This window comes from the organism of the source record quoted next, unplaced genomic scaffold (genome assembly GCF_019419815.1).
Source record: "Pyrus x bretschneideri cultivar Hongxiangsu unplaced genomic scaffold, Pyrus_bretschneideri_v1 Contig21, whole genome shotgun sequence".
NCBI lineage: Eukaryota > Viridiplantae > Streptophyta > Magnoliopsida > Rosales > Rosaceae > Pyrus > Pyrus x bretschneideri.
The window spans coordinates 409695-424857 of record NW_025999513.1 but is presented as its reverse complement, the minus strand read 5'-3'; the positions used below and the strand labels follow the sequence as shown (position 1 = coordinate 424857).

The window sequence follows — 15163 nt, the reverse complement described above, 5'->3', positions numbered from 1 at the left end:
TGGTGCCTTTATCAAGCGCCACCAAAGGCTTCTCCATAACCGCGCAATCATTGGAGCTCCGATCTACACCCACGACCTTGTCTTCATTAATCCGTAACTCCTAGAATCATTTTTGTCTTCATTAATCCTTGTTCAACTCAACACCCACGGAAAAGAAAGTGAAGAATTCTATTTCAAATATGCCTTTTCATATCATGTCTGTGATTCCTCCGCCTGCCGGCAAGAAGCCACGCGCCATCATCAAGTTCTACCAAAAAGCTTGAACAAATAAGTTTGTGCATTGAATAGAAGGTGAAGAATCCTATTTGGGTTTGCTCACCTTGTTAACCCAGCAGTTTTTTCATTATTTTTAATTTTTTTTTAAATTTAAATGTTAAATAAATAAAGTTAATAGAGTTAATTTTTAAGTTAAGTTAAAGAATATGTGTCAACATATTAGCAAGAAGATACAAATGTGATCCACTTTTGGAAACAGCAAACAGGGAGCCTAATGTAAGCTCCAAGAAATTTTACTCCTCAAGTCAAACACTGTTTTGGTTGTAATTAAACACCAACTACACACCAAAAATAAATCTTTAGTGGGGCCCTGGATGCCTCAACGGTCCAATGAAATTGCATGGGCATTCGTGTAATTTTACGCCATCAAATCTGTTTCCCATCACCCAGCTGTTATATGATATAAAACTATTAAGGGTTGTACCTTTCGTCTCAGCACCGCTCAACGTTTTCTTTTTTCCTAATCTACCCCTGCTTTATCTCATATATACAGTAATCTGCTACCATGCCTAAACCCTTTGGATCCTTCTCTCTCCCTTCCCTTCTCTCTCCTGTTGCAGTCTTCAGTCTAAAAAGCTCACTTTTTTTTAGCTGGGACAGGCCATTTCTGTTCTGGGTTTAATCTGAAATTTTCTCATTTTTTTTCTCTGAGCCCATTTTTTCCCTCACAAATTAGCTTCACATTTCCACACTTTCCCAATGAGTCTCTGATCCCACTTTCCTGCATTGGTTCTATAAACCTGGGATCAATCCTCCCCAACCCACTTCCCTGTAAAGATGAAGTCTTCAACTCGGCTGGACTCGGCTCTGTTCCAACTCACCCCAACTCGGACCAGGTAATCCTTTTCTTCAAATCAAATGGGTCTTCAATGTTTTTTTTATTTTTACAATAAAGGCTGGATTTGGCTTTTTTATGCAATTGGTATAGTATTGGGTTATATGAAGTTATGAGCAATGTCTAAGTTGGAATTTTATTATTTTTTGGATGGTTATTCTTGGTGTTTTAGAATTGGATCTTTTGGTGTTTTATTGGATATTTATGTTATGTGTCTGTTTTGTTATGTCATTGCATGTGTAAAAGTGTTTGATTATTTGGTACTCAATCTTTTCTGAGTTGCTTTGTTATTGTTCAGTTTGCATACCTTGGTGCATTATAGTGTCTTAAATTCATTTGGAGCTACATTTAGTGGAAATGTGCAGATTTATTGATCGAGAAGCCGTATTTGTACTCGAATCTAAACAAGGAAAGATTTTGATGAAAATGCACTATTTGTTAGTTGTTGTCTGCTTTGTTTCTTGTTTATTATACGTAAATGTGATTGTGAAAGTTTCGAAGATGCCATACTGTTCATCATTTTGATATTTTCTGCTCCTAAGCCTTCGTCTTGATAGGTGCGATCTGGTTATATCCGCAAATGGAATGATGGAGAAAATAGCTTCTGGTTTGTTGAATCCGTTTCTGTCCCACTTGAAGACTGCGCAAGAACAAATGGCCAAGGGTGGTTATTCAATTATTCTTGAGCCAGAGAGCAGTGATGCAGCATGGTTCACAAAGAGAACGGTCCAAAGGTTGTAATGAAATCCAGTGCCTCTCTACTATCTAGGGTGTTCTCAACATGTTTGATGAGTGCATAAGTTCAATCTTCTCTGCTAAGCACACCAAGTAGAAAGTGTAGGGTAACATGACTGTTTCGTGCGGTGCATGCTTAATTTCTAATTTGGAATCCCTTCTCATTTTAAAGTTTCAATACAACTGATTTTCTATATTTGTCTTCAAATGTATAAAAAGTGATTACTAAGCCTTATAGGCTCAACATTTCATCTTACAAACCTATGACTGTTGCCAGAATTTTGGAATGCAGTATCTTGTATGCTGCAATGATAATTCCTCTCACTGGAAAACCATTATTCCGTACTAATTTGTGAGGTGAATATTAGGTTTGTTCGCTTTGTGAGCACCCCAGAGGTCTTGGAACGGGTGTACACTTTAGAATCTGAGATTTTACAGATTGAAGAGGCAATTGCAATTCAAGGAAATAATGACACGGGACTTAATCATGTAAGTAAAATCTTTTAGCTCTCAGTGATCTGTATTTGGTATCCGCATAGAAAAGTCAGTCTCAGTTTCTTTGTGGCAGGTAGAGGACAATCATGGAAAACCCGTAGATAGCTTTGAAGGTAATGTTGAAAAGACAACTAAACAATGTCACACAATGATTTTCTTATTAGTAAAATAAGACTTTTTTTGCCTGTTTCTGTATTCTTTCAATTGTGCACTGGAAAGCTGATATTTGAGTTTTTTACCCTCCTCACTCAACACACTTGATGCAGATAGTTCTAGTGGTGTCCCAGCTTATGCCTCTATCAGGTGCCGACAGCCCCTAACTTCCCTACAATGCTTCACCAAAACCTAGATTTTTTTTTTTTTGTCTCTCCCTTATAAAAGCTTTGCCTTTGGGGTCTACATAGGAAAAAAAAAGGGAGGGTGTTGAGGTACTAGAGGGGATTAATGGGGAAAGTTTCAAATGCTGCTTCATATCAGAACTTGAAGTCTGGTGAAAGTTTCACTGGGCTTGTATCACTTTCCTCCCTTTTCCCACTTATTAATGGGGAAAGTTTCAAATTCTGCTTCATATCAGAACATGAAGTCTGGTGAAAGTTTCACTGGGCTTGTATCTCTTTCCTCCCTTTTCCCACTTATTTTTGTTTCAACTAATGGATGGCAAGTACTCGGTCAGCTAAGCTCTGTAATCTGTTGCCATGTTTGTTTTTGTTTCTGATTCAAAAGACTGTAATTCCTTCTTTGTTTCTCTAGTTAATGGTTCATCTAATGGATTGTGAACCCCAAATTATTTTTTATAGGAAACAAGCCTTTGCTAGATGCTAGTGAAGAGAAAGCAATTGTCCTTTACCAGGTTTAAATCTGTACCTTTTTATTTCATTTTTTTTGTTGTTGTTAGTGTTTCTGATTTGGTTTCTCTTGCAAAACTGGCAGCCTGATGGTCAACCTGAAGCAAATGGATTCACTGCACAAGAGGCAAATTCAAAGTACGTACCATCTCTTTCATATTCTCTTGTGCTGCTCCAAAGACCATGTACCGTGCCTCTCATGGGTTAAAGTTGTCATGAAAGTAAACTGTTGTTTAAGGTCTCAGCACTTGTGATCTTGAAATTTCGGGTGGCCCTTCGAACCTAAATTCCCTTTGATTATCCTGCTGCCATATATTCATTTCAAGTAAACCAGGGATGCGTATGGGCTTATAGCTCTATCAAATTTTGAACCTCCTCCTCCATACGTCTCCTTTCTATTCAGTTATAGGGTAGTTATCATTTGCAAAAAAAGAAAAAATGGTGCACCATTGATGTCAGAGAAAAAACAATGGTTTGTATCATCTCTATAAAAGTCTGATGGAAAACAGAAGTTAAAGGGTCAGCATGCACACATGCCTGCGTGCATCGTCTCCTACTCACCGACACATTTTCTATTGATAAATTCCATTCAATGGAGGGATATTCAGTTTCCTGCAACTATGCATTGCAGCACAGATTATTGGGATATTCCCTTATTTTCTGTATAACATAAGTGCAACTGCTAATCCATTTATCTAATATTATGGTAGAGTTCATCTTTTAAAAGTCCTGGAGACACGCAGAACTATGCTGCAGAAAGAGCAAGGTATGGCTTTTGCACGTGCTGTAGCCGCAGGTTTTGACGTTGATCATTTGCCACCATTGATATCATTTGCTGAATGGTTTGGAGCTTCACGCTTAACGTAAGTAGAATTTTTTTCCACTGGCCACTTTAACATTAACATGAGGCAGGATATTTTGTATCAGAATCTTTCCTGATAATGTTAACTTTATCAATCTAACAGGGACGCTTGTAGAAGATTTAAGGAACTGTGGAAAAGAAAGCATGAAACTGGGCAATGGCTTGAAATTGAAGCAGCTGAAGCAATGGCTAACAGATCAGAATTCTCTGCCATTAATGCATCGGGCATAATGCTTTCGAGTGCAACCAACCAACAAGTAACTGCAGGTAGGAGTACAGGTTGTAAGAGGTATACTACTTATAGGTAACTAACCTATTATATTCACTGTTCTCAAAAAATTTCATCATGGAGACCGTGTCTTAAGATTGATCATCAATTTCAGTTGTAAAGACGAAATCTAATGTTTTGACTTTGAGAAGGGCCCCATTCATCATACTGCATGGCGTTAGTATAATCGTGTTCGCTACTTTTAGGATAGCTGAGATTTTGTCTGCTTATTTGTGCAGAAGAAAAGCCTACTGCAGAGCATCAACCACCATTAAGCCACCAGGAACACTTTCCGGGCCAGTATCCCCATCAGATGTACCCTCCTTGGCCTGTTCAGTCTTCTCCAGGTGCATTACCAGTGTATCCACCATATCCTATGCAAGGCATGCCTTATTTTCAGAATTACCCAGGAAATAGCCCATTTTTTCAGCCGCCTTATCAGATAGTAGAGGATCCTAAACTCAATCAAGGTCAAAGAATACAGAAAAGGCACTCCATGGATAGCAGTAATGGAAATATTGAATCAAATGATGTGGAATTAGAAAAGGATTTTTCAAAAAGTCAAGAATCAAGAAAGAAGGCTAGCCGCTCAGGTAAAAAACAATCTGGCAGGGTTGTCGTTCGGAACTTAAATTACATCACCGCAAAGGGAAAAAACTCTTCAGATAGTGACTCAGCTAGTGACTCTCAAACTGATGAGGACAATGGAGATTTTGAGGGTGGCATTCCTGAGATGAAGGTTACACACTCTCATAAATCCTCAAAAAGGAAAGAAACTGTTCTTATGGAGGGAGATGAAGGGAACTGGCAGGCATTTCAGAATTTCTTACTCAGAGATCCTGATGAAGACAGACGCGAGCTTGACCAAGGCATGTTTTCCATGGAAAAGAAGGGTCAACTGAAAAGGCGACAAAATAACCTGGGGGATGATCCTTTAGTTTCTGGTGGTCGAGATAGGGGAGAAATTCAAGAAGGAAGTACAACAGATATTAATAAATTTAGTGGAAATGTTACCCACATGCAAAAGTCATCAAATGATAAAATGTTGATATCTGCAAGAAATGATCAGTTGATTCATGGTAATGGTCAAATGGATTTACGGTCTACAGAAATAGATGGCATAAGGGGTAATTATAGAAGGACTGCCAGTGACGATTTTATGATTCATGGACATAATAACCAGTCAGGTTTTACAAGTTCTCCCTCGGATCCGCTTGCTATAAATGGATTTGATCGTGCAACCAATGGTTTGGATAGGAGGTCATCTCACAACATGGATGATGATTCATACATAATTCCATTGAGGTCAATTTCACTAGATCATCTCGAAAACAATGACAGAAATGCTATCGACATGGGCTCTGAGTTCCCATCAGCAGCTCAGGTGGAAAACTCACAAGTTAACTATGAGCCAGATGAATTGACTTTAATGCCTGAGCGTGGTGCAGAAAAGGGTTCAACAGGCTACGACCCTGCTTTAGATTATGAAATGCAAGGTGCTTCTCTGGATAAGAAACATAAGGAAGTGATGAGTGAAAACAAGCAAGGGTCTAAGAAGCCTGACAAGGACAAGAAATCAAAAATGGTTTCAGATACTTCAGATAAGAAGATTGGAGGACCAATAAGGAGAGGAAAGCCCTCAAAACTTAGTCCTTTGGATGAAGCTCGAGCACGTGCTGAGAAACTAAGAAGCTTTAAAGCCGATCTTCAGAAAATGAAGAAAGAAAAGGTTATTTATCATTTTCCTATCTGTTTTGCTTTTTCGCAGAGTAAATTTACTAAGACCTTTCCTGGTCTTACTAAATTACAATAGGCTATTCTCCCTTATCCAAAGTAGAGAATTTTTCTTTTGAAACACTATTTTAGTATCATCTTCTTGACAGTTTTTGTATGCCTTGGACTTGCAACTGGGGTTAAAAAGCTTTTATTTTTGTTGCAATTTTAAAAAGATAGATGAACATTCTCAATGTTTTTGTCACTGGACTCACCGCCATCTTTGTACACTATTTCAAAGTGAATTTTTTTTTCCCTTTATTACCAATATTTTAAATAACAGTAAAAATTATGCTGAAATTTATAGAGGTTAGAATAATTCCTTAAAATCTGAGGGATTTAATTTATTTGTTTATTTCAATTTTCCATAATGCTATTTTCACTTTGAAAAGTAGAAAAAATTGAGTCAGACAACAGTGATTTTGGCTATAAATATCTATCCATCATGTATTGCCTGATAAAAGCACATAAAATGTCTTGTGGAGTTCAGATAATTTTACAAGTTAGCCATGTCCTTGTCGGACACATCGCATGTTAGGACATCAACGTATGTATCAATCTTGTATTGCTCTTTAAATCATCTAAAATGTGTCATAAAACTATGAAGCACTGGAACTTTACCAGGTGGTCCTGTCCACATTATTTTTCTTGCACCTGAACATATTCTTAGACTTGGTATTTTCTTCAAGAAATTTCCCCAAATGAGTTTATGACCTTTTAAATTCAAGAGAGAGAGAGAGATAAAGTTAACAAAGTCAACTATATAACTTTGAATCCTTAGTTAAAAAAAAACACATTATAATGTAATTATTTGTTGCTTTCAATTTGTCGATTTATCACTGATCATATTTGTTCTGTATTGTAACTTATTTCCTGGGTCTGGTGTCCATGCCTGTGCAACAAGTGGTTATATATGTTGTAGAATCAGCTTCACATGCTATATGCTAGCCAGTTTATCTGTTTTATTCATTAGATTTTTGAAGTTTTTGCACTTTTTGTTTACAGGAAGAAGAAGAGATGAAACGGCTGGAAGCCTTAAAGATACAGAGGCAAAAGAGGATTGCTGCTCGAGGTGGTACCATCCCTGCAATATCACCATTGCCCTCGCTGCAAACCAGGAAACAAGGGCCGACAAAACCATCTCCAAGCACACACAGAGGATCAAAGTTTCGTGATTCTGAGCCAGGGTCATCATCTCCTTTGCAAAGGATGCCCATCAAAACTGGCTCTATGGGCTCTGCCGATTCTCACAAAACCTCCAAATCCAGCAAACTGAGTACTGGAAACCACTCTGCTGTACACAGGTTAACCCGGTCTGTATCTTCATTGCCTGAACAAAAGAAAGACATTGCTGGTGTTGCAAGTAATCCTGAACAAAAGAAAGACATCGCTGGTGTTGCAAGTAATCCTGAACAAAAGAAAGACATAGCTGGTGTTGCAAGTAATGCTAAGCTATCCATGGCACGGATTCGAAGGTTATCAGAGCCTAAGGTGACTAACGGCCATCATGTTTCTTCAGTGAAGCTGCGGAGTACTGTAACAGTATCAAAGCCAAAAGTTTCTGATGGGCATGAGAGCAAGAAAATATCTGCTATCGTGAATTATGACAAAAGCAAGGCTGCTACTCTCCCAGAATTGAAAATCAGGACACCCAAGGGACCTGATGCTGCCCAGAGCACATCAACGACTAAAGGAGTGACACAGAAAGATGATTCTGTGAAGTCTACCTCTGAAGGTGGTCAACCGAAGGGGAATGATGACAAAATTTCACACCATAGTGATCGGGATGACAACTTAGTAATTGAGAAAACTCTCGTGATGCTTGAGAAACCTTCCATTCCCATTGTACATGCAGAAGAAACTTTGAGGGATGCGAAGGGACAGAATATTAAGGAGAAGACAGAGGTGTCAGAGTATGCTGCTATTCGGGCACCAGTTTCACCACTAACGATTGATACATTCAATAGAGAACCTGCTCGTGACCTATTACAGCAGCAACTTCAGTCTCATGAGGTATGGTTTATCAGATAACCAAAGGATTTTGCTTCCAGTTTTACATTTTTTGTCTATACTGACTGCAACGGACCATGATGGGTTTGATTGCGTCTGAAAAGTTTACAAGCAAGTAATAGTCATTGTTTACAATCTAAAATTGCAATTTCAATAACTGCAACAGAAGAGGAAGATCCGTAGGCTGTATTCATATCTATGGTATTAATTCTTGGTCAGTGTTCCTAACTAGCAAAAGTGCAGTTTTATATGAATCCTTACTATTACCACATGTGAATTTCAAAAGCTTTTTATTTTTTAATTTTTTTTTTTATGTTTTTTCTGGTCAGAGATAGCATCAGAAATTTTATTTGCAATTCAATTGCTTTCATTTATTTATTTATTTGTAATATACATCGTTAGGCATTTATCTTTCTTTGACTCTTCAAAAAGAATATAGCTATGAACAATAAGATATATTTAGTTAGTCATATCATAAATCGTGGACCAATTTCTGAGTGGTGTTTGTGCTTTGTGTAACCACATTGATGGATAGGTTACTACGAGTAATATGGAGAAGGAATCGGCAAAGTTTTCAAGCAATAGCACTGCTGCAAAACCATATCAAGCCCCTTATGTGCGAGTTCCTTCTCTGGCAGGTCCATGTACTCAGAATCCTGAGTACGGAAAAGCACCCACAAACTTAAAGACTGTGGCAATAGGCACAGTGACCATAAAAGCACCTGTACCTGAGTCTAGTAACCTTGAAAAGATTCCAGAAGCATTTGAAAAGCCTCAGGCAAAGGAATCATTAAAAGGGTTCAGACGGCTGTTAAAGTTTGGGATGAAGAACCATGGCTCATCATCAGGTGAACGTAATGTTGAATCAGATAACGTCAGCATGAATGGTACTGAGGCAGGTGATAATGGGACAAACATTGTTTCTTCTAGTGAAGGTAACTTGCATTAGGCCTTGAAAACAAATAAACAAAACATTTTGACAACCGATCACATTCATTATGCGTGCTAGACAGAATTTGAAGTGTAATTAACATTATGGAATGAATAAAATAAGACTAATGAAAATTTGCAGCTATAAACTCCTAATTCATTCTTTGTAAACTCCTAATTCATGCAAGTCCTTGTACCAGTTAAACATTACATTATCCAAATCCATTGTGGATTAAATATTTGTAACACCATCTCTTATAGAATGTCTATTGCATGTGCCTCCGTTTTCTGGTTGTAAACTTACCGTGCGAAAAAATCCATATGTTTTTCCATTTTTGTACTGAGGATACTGTAGGTTTCTATAGATGCTCCCCTCTGTTTTATCTGTCTATTAAGTGTTTCAATGTTCATGTGATCTCGTAGTAGTTTGCAATGTGGCACGTAGAGAACTAGTTTATTTTTCTTGTGCAGCTCTAGGAACATTTAGTGAATAAAATGTTTTGCTGATGTGATTGATGTGACTTTGGCTCCGGGTTCACCTTGCTTTGTTTCGTTTGCTGTTGTGTGCACGCGCTTTTGATTGCTATCTCTCCTGTGTGTTTTATTTGTCATCACTAAGTCTGTTCATTTATGAAGATTGCAAGTCACTGGTTTGTGAAAAAATCGAAATTTGTAGGTTCACGAGTTGTGTATTGGGTCAATAAGAAGTTATTTATAGAGTCTGATCTCAAATACTATATAAGCTGACACTCATTTTTTTTGTGCTCCATATCAGTCCTTACATTAAAGAATCTGATATCACAAGATGAAACTCCAAATCCCAGCTCTACACAAAAGTGTAAGTGTTTATCATTTTTGCAACTCGCGTTGCTCCATTCAATTTTTTTTTTTTCCTTTTCTTTTTAATGATTCAATAATTTTCTAACCGTGTAGAATTTCATTCATATGGTTACAGCTTCTCGCCATTTCTCCTTGTTGTCACCATTCAAAAGAAAGACTAGCGAGAAGAAGCTGACAACGTGACGATGTGAATGCTTGCGAAATTGAAGACAGAAGCAACAAGGTTTCTCTTATTTATGCAGCACTTGGCTGCAATCTGAGTCATAAAAGCTCTACAGATTTCCTCTCCTGTATGTTTAAAAGGAAAATCTTAGTTTTGATGTTGTCTAACTTGTCTTTGTACATTCATATTAGTTTGTTAGCGTTGCATGCCGAATTCGTTTGTAGCGCTCCTCTGCGTAATTTGCAACCTCAACGATGATTGTTGTTGGACATAGTTTATTGTGGATGGGATTGATCTCGGGTTCGTGGATGTCACAGAGAGGGAGAATGCACAAAAATAGAGTTTCCACAACTGAGAAGTGGCTTGTGATTTTCTCTTAGATTTCAAGTTTCGACCGAGACAGGGTTGCAAAGATCCCAAATAGAATTGCTCCTTGATGCAAAATTTGTTACATTATTTGTCACTTTTAAACTCCTAGTCATGTTTTTCCTTGGTTGAACTAAGATGCAGGAATTACTTACGGAAGGCATTGCGCAATATTTCACCTTTGATCGCTCTTTTCCTTTCCCCTTCCCTTTTTTATCAATGCGGAATGGAGAAACGAGTGCCAAACAAATTGTAACCACATGTTAATCAAATCTGATGACCAAGCAAGAAATGCTGCCTCTGCTCATTCTATTCGAAGCTTCCTCCGCCAAATACTCGGAAGCAGTTTGTGGATTTTCGATGCGTCGGATGAGATTCACAGCCTCTTGATTCTTCATTACCTGAAACACGTTATAGTTGCCGGATTACTGTCTCTCTAATAGGAAGAACTTGCAGTAAATATGTGCGGGATGATCAAATGTCTTACCTCCCATATGCCATTGCTGGCTAAAATCACAAATTCAGTATCCGGATCAACCCCTTCAACCCCAACAACAAGGTCTGAGCTTTTGCAAGTTCTGGTCTTTGCTGCATTGCCAGAAATCACACGCTAAAATGTGAGCATTTCGCACACGTATACGCACGCGAATTTTAAACACGAGCGTGTCAAAAATGAGGTATGGATACGGCTACTGCTGGACATGATGATTCGTTTCAGTTGAAGGTCATCAACTTTGTATCCCCAGCATGGCGTGGTCGAATCCAAACCTCATTTTCTTAAACAAGTAAACATTGTCACACCATCTGACGCATCAGTTGGTGAACAAATTTGGCGGCTCCAGGGTTATGAGTCCACGTTACCTCGAAACAACCTGTGTGACCAAATCTTTTTGGTTGATTGCTTCTTCTTGGTGCCTATCTGATGAGCGAAACCATCTTTACACACAACTGCTCTATAGTCTCCCATGTTAGCCAATACAAGCTTTTCCCCGTCCATCACCATCGCGGAAACTGAACCGACTCCGTTCGTCTCCTCCGAGGCCTCTCTAACCTTTGATCTAGCACCAAGAAAGGCTTTTCTCATCGTCTCCTTGCTCTTTCCCCTTATATGAGACTGCACAAAGTTGGACATAAAAAATGAACAATCAACAAATATTTTTCTCTGTTATATGAGTATAAATTCTCCTATCCTATTGCGCACGCTCGAGCAACTCTGTAGTTGGTGTACACCAAAGAGAAAATAACGCAAAACCCCGTTCGCATGAGCCGGAACTAATTAACAATCATCTTCATGAAAATTGGATTGTGATTACTTTAACTTGTGCTTAAACTAAAGGAAGGTGTTTCCTATACCTCTTTAGGCTTCTTGTCAAACAAATGTGACTGCATGTACTTGGCAACCCGGTCGCCAACCCGGGCATCGAAAACTCCGAAAAACCAGAGCTCAAGCTCTTCGATTTGCTCTCTCTGAGCCACAATAAAGTCGGAGTCGGAATCGCCATAGGTAGCCGGTGATGTGTAGCTCTCACGGGTGTGATATCCATGTGAGACTGCAGGCATCATCCACGACGGTTTCTTTGCCATGGTGGCCTCTTTCTTCTTCCTCCCCACACCACTTCCCATGAGGAAGCGTTTCAGCTGCAAAGCCCGAAACCACATTTTTTTTGGTAAAATTAAGAAAGGAATGCTACTAGTTAAGGATACTTGTATACATACATATAATATATATATATATATATATATATATATATTATATGTATGTATGTATGTATATATGTGTGTGTGTGTGTGTTGACACAGATACACACAAACTTTTGGGTAAAAAATTAGTGATAATGACATACATTATACAAAGGAACAATGGAAACTCAAAAGTCTTAAAACTGAAAACAAGCAAAAAGACAAAAAAAAAAAAAAAACCAACAAAAATGCTATTTAACATCTATATGTACCCTCATGTCTTTCTGATTAAGATGGAATCCACATGTGTTGGTGAACTCTACATTTATTAGAGAGATGATACAAATAGATAATAAGTTTAGCACTACTTAAAAATCAAACATTTTCCTTTTCTTTCAAGAAATATTCTAATTTAATCTAAATTTTAAGGAGAGACACAAACTTTGGGTATAAGTAATGTTTAAACATTATGGCTACGTCCAGGTTCGAAAATCAAACTTTGTATATGGTAATTCCATAACAATTGTAAGGTAATTCCATAATAATAATAATAATAATAATAATAATAATAATAATAATAATTATTATTATTATTATTATTATATTATTATTATAACAACATATCACTTCTTCTTTTTTGTCATTCAATTGAGAAACCCGGAAATAAGATTATCCAGATAGTCCAAGAACACAATTAAAAAGACTAAATAAATGCAGTTTTTCAAGAAAATGGAACATGTATATACCAGCGTTCAAGCGCTAACCATGAAAACATGTGCAGACTTACATTTGGCTTGATCTGAATATCTTTAACGCCCATGAGCACCCCTGAAATATGATTAGGGGCCATTTTATCTTTAGCACTCATGAACACCCCTGAAATATGATTAGGGGCCATTTTATCTTTAATGCCCATGAGTACCCCTGAAATACGATCAGAGGTCATTCGGTGATTATCTAGTAAACGGAGAAGATAATCACCTTCAGGCCAACAAAAAAAGAAACAAGATAAATCACTTGAAGGGGAAGAATTTTTTAGAAATTGGAAATAATGGATAAATAGAGAAGAAATTAAGAGCTAAACTTGGCATATGTGATGGTTTGCCAGTTTTGTTGGTAATGTAATTATAATTTGGAGCTATTTAAAGTCAATGAGGAGTCTTAAGCTGGTTTTACATTCATCTAGAGACATCCTAATTTAGGGTTAATGCATGTATTAAAATAGAAAATTTATTATCTTTAATCATCTCTCAATCTTTTTTTGGGTCAAAATCATCTCTGAATCTGTTAGCAAGAAATTATAAAATTGTAACTGCCCATTTGTGGATATCATGGTAATGGGAATTATGTAGTTTCTGCAAGCATATTCATTCACCACGTTTATTGATCACCTTTACAATACATGTCTCACATATACAAAGATTACAAAATTTCTTCGATAGAATCGATATTTTCATAGAAATATTCAAAAAATCAGATAAAGATATGGAAATGAGAGGCGAAGTAACTTCGCCTCATCTCGAGGAACTCTTATTAAGGCTAAAATCAACAAATATCGTAGATATTTCAGACACATATGTTAAAGATCAGATAAACTCTTATATTTCATCAAAACTAATATTTGACAATCCCTAATGTTTCATTTTGTAATTTTCATCATTTTCATTAAAAACAACCAATACTGTTATTCGATATATTTGTCGATATTTCCATAAACTTGCATAAATGTGAGTCAAACCAATAACTTTATTTCACATCTAAAGCCTAAACAAATAATTTTGAAAAAAATATAGTAGCTTAACAACAAAACCTCAGAATGATCTATGAAGATTTTCGTTCAGCTTATTTTATTGATAAATTAGGCCAACTAACTATTATAATTTCAATTTGGTGACCCACTTTAATAAAAGTCTTTGAAGTTTCTCCTCTCCTTTTTTTAATAACTGAATTATAGAGTAATTTTAAGCTTTAATGGTTCATACCTTTTTAACTCCATAAGCATCTCCAATAGGAGTCTTTATTTAAGGACTCCCGCCGTCATATTTGAGTACTCATTTCAAGACTTAAACGAAATCTTTGTGTCCCTAAAGGAATATTACCTCCAATGGGAGTCCTTATAATATAATCCCTAAATTTGAAGTTTTTATGATTTTATGTGATAATTTGATTGGATGCACATATTTTGTTTATGTTAACCTTTTTTTAATTAATTAAAAGCATTTAAAGCATTAGAAGCTTCAATCAAGATTATGGGTCCCATTCTCCATTCAAGATTATATCCCTCTGTAGCTCCTATATATGGGTACATACATTATGTATCTGGTAAGTGTCTATGCTTTAAGAACTTACTTTTTCGATCCATTGAAGATTCATTTTGTAATAGACTTTTCTAGATTACCAAAAAAAAAAAAAGAGGTAAAACACATAATTCAGTCATAACACATAAAATTTTAAACGCGACTTTTATGTTAATATATGACACGTGTTGTTTGCTAAATAATCCGTATATTTCAGTCTTGACACTAAGATCGTTTTTCCTCTTGTTCTTTTGGGTTTTGTAGAATTTGGTGTCAGAATCTAGAAGTTTGTTTTTCATTTGTAGCACCTCACCATCAACGGCATTTCCACGATATTTTAGTAACATCGTGAAGTTAAATCTAACTTTGGAACCAAAATTCAAGAGATAGATTTGAATTTTATAATTTTCTAATCAAATAAATGGTTGAATTGGGAACGACGGCAAGAAGAAGGCCCCTTTGGCATTCATTTTATGTATGATGATTCTTCTTCTCAAGTTGATGGAGCTGTCAGCCTGTCATTCTCTAATTAAGTCTTTGACTACCTTCTCTCACGTTGAGGTTTCAACGCAAAATTAATTTATAATTTGAGGAATTGACCGAAGTCTTGGGACTTTATTCTCACAATTTCACATGCAGTAGGTCCCGACAATATAGCGATCAAAGTGTGGAAGGTTATGGGAGAGACGAGTATAGCATGGCTCATAGACCTTCAACAAGATTTTAAAAACGAAGAAGATGCCAAATCAGTGGGAAAGAGCACTTTGACGCCTAGAATAATGGTGACA

At 36.9% G+C, this 15163-nt stretch overlaps 2 protein-coding genes across 4 annotated transcripts; one reads left to right on the top strand and one right to left on the bottom strand.

The window, feature by feature from the left end:
* The first annotated feature begins 795 nt into the window (after positions 1 to 795).
* On the top strand, positions 796 to 10531 carry LOC103948701 (COP1-interacting protein 7). 3 transcript variants are annotated; one of them, XM_018647830.2, is made up of 13 exons: positions 799 to 1112; positions 1669 to 1845; positions 2215 to 2335; positions 2415 to 2454; positions 3139 to 3191; positions 3272 to 3324; positions 3897 to 4049; positions 4152 to 4315; positions 4556 to 6045; positions 7095 to 8102; positions 8635 to 9034; positions 9805 to 9867; positions 9985 to 10531. In XM_018647830.2, the coding sequence occupies exons 1-13, from the start codon at positions 1054 to 1056 to the stop codon at positions 10050 to 10052; spliced, it is 3849 nt and encodes a 1282-aa protein (XP_018503346.2). In that variant the 5' UTR covers positions 799 to 1053; the 3' UTR covers positions 10053 to 10531. The 3 variants fall into 3 exon arrangements, with proteins under 3 accessions (XP_048440351.1, XP_018503346.2, XP_048440350.1); XM_048584394.1 differs by lacking the exons at positions 8635 to 9034; positions 9805 to 9867; positions 9985 to 10531 and adding an exon at positions 8266 to 8600 and having other exon boundaries at positions 796 to 1112; XM_048584393.1 differs by lacking the exons at positions 799 to 1112; positions 1669 to 1845; positions 2215 to 2335 and adding an exon at positions 2608 to 2644.
* Positions 10445 to 13163, bottom strand: LOC103948700 (putative protein phosphatase 2C-like protein 44). The gene is made up of 5 exons (XM_009359756.3): positions 12866 to 13163; positions 11752 to 12036; positions 11260 to 11512; positions 10886 to 10986; positions 10445 to 10799 (listed from the first exon to the last, which is right to left on the bottom strand). The coding sequence occupies exons 1-5, from the start codon at positions 13022 to 13024 to the stop codon at positions 10662 to 10664; spliced, it is 936 nt and encodes a 311-aa protein (XP_009358031.3). The 5' UTR covers positions 13025 to 13163; the 3' UTR covers positions 10445 to 10661.
* Positions 13164 to 15163: the final 2000 nt, after the last annotated feature.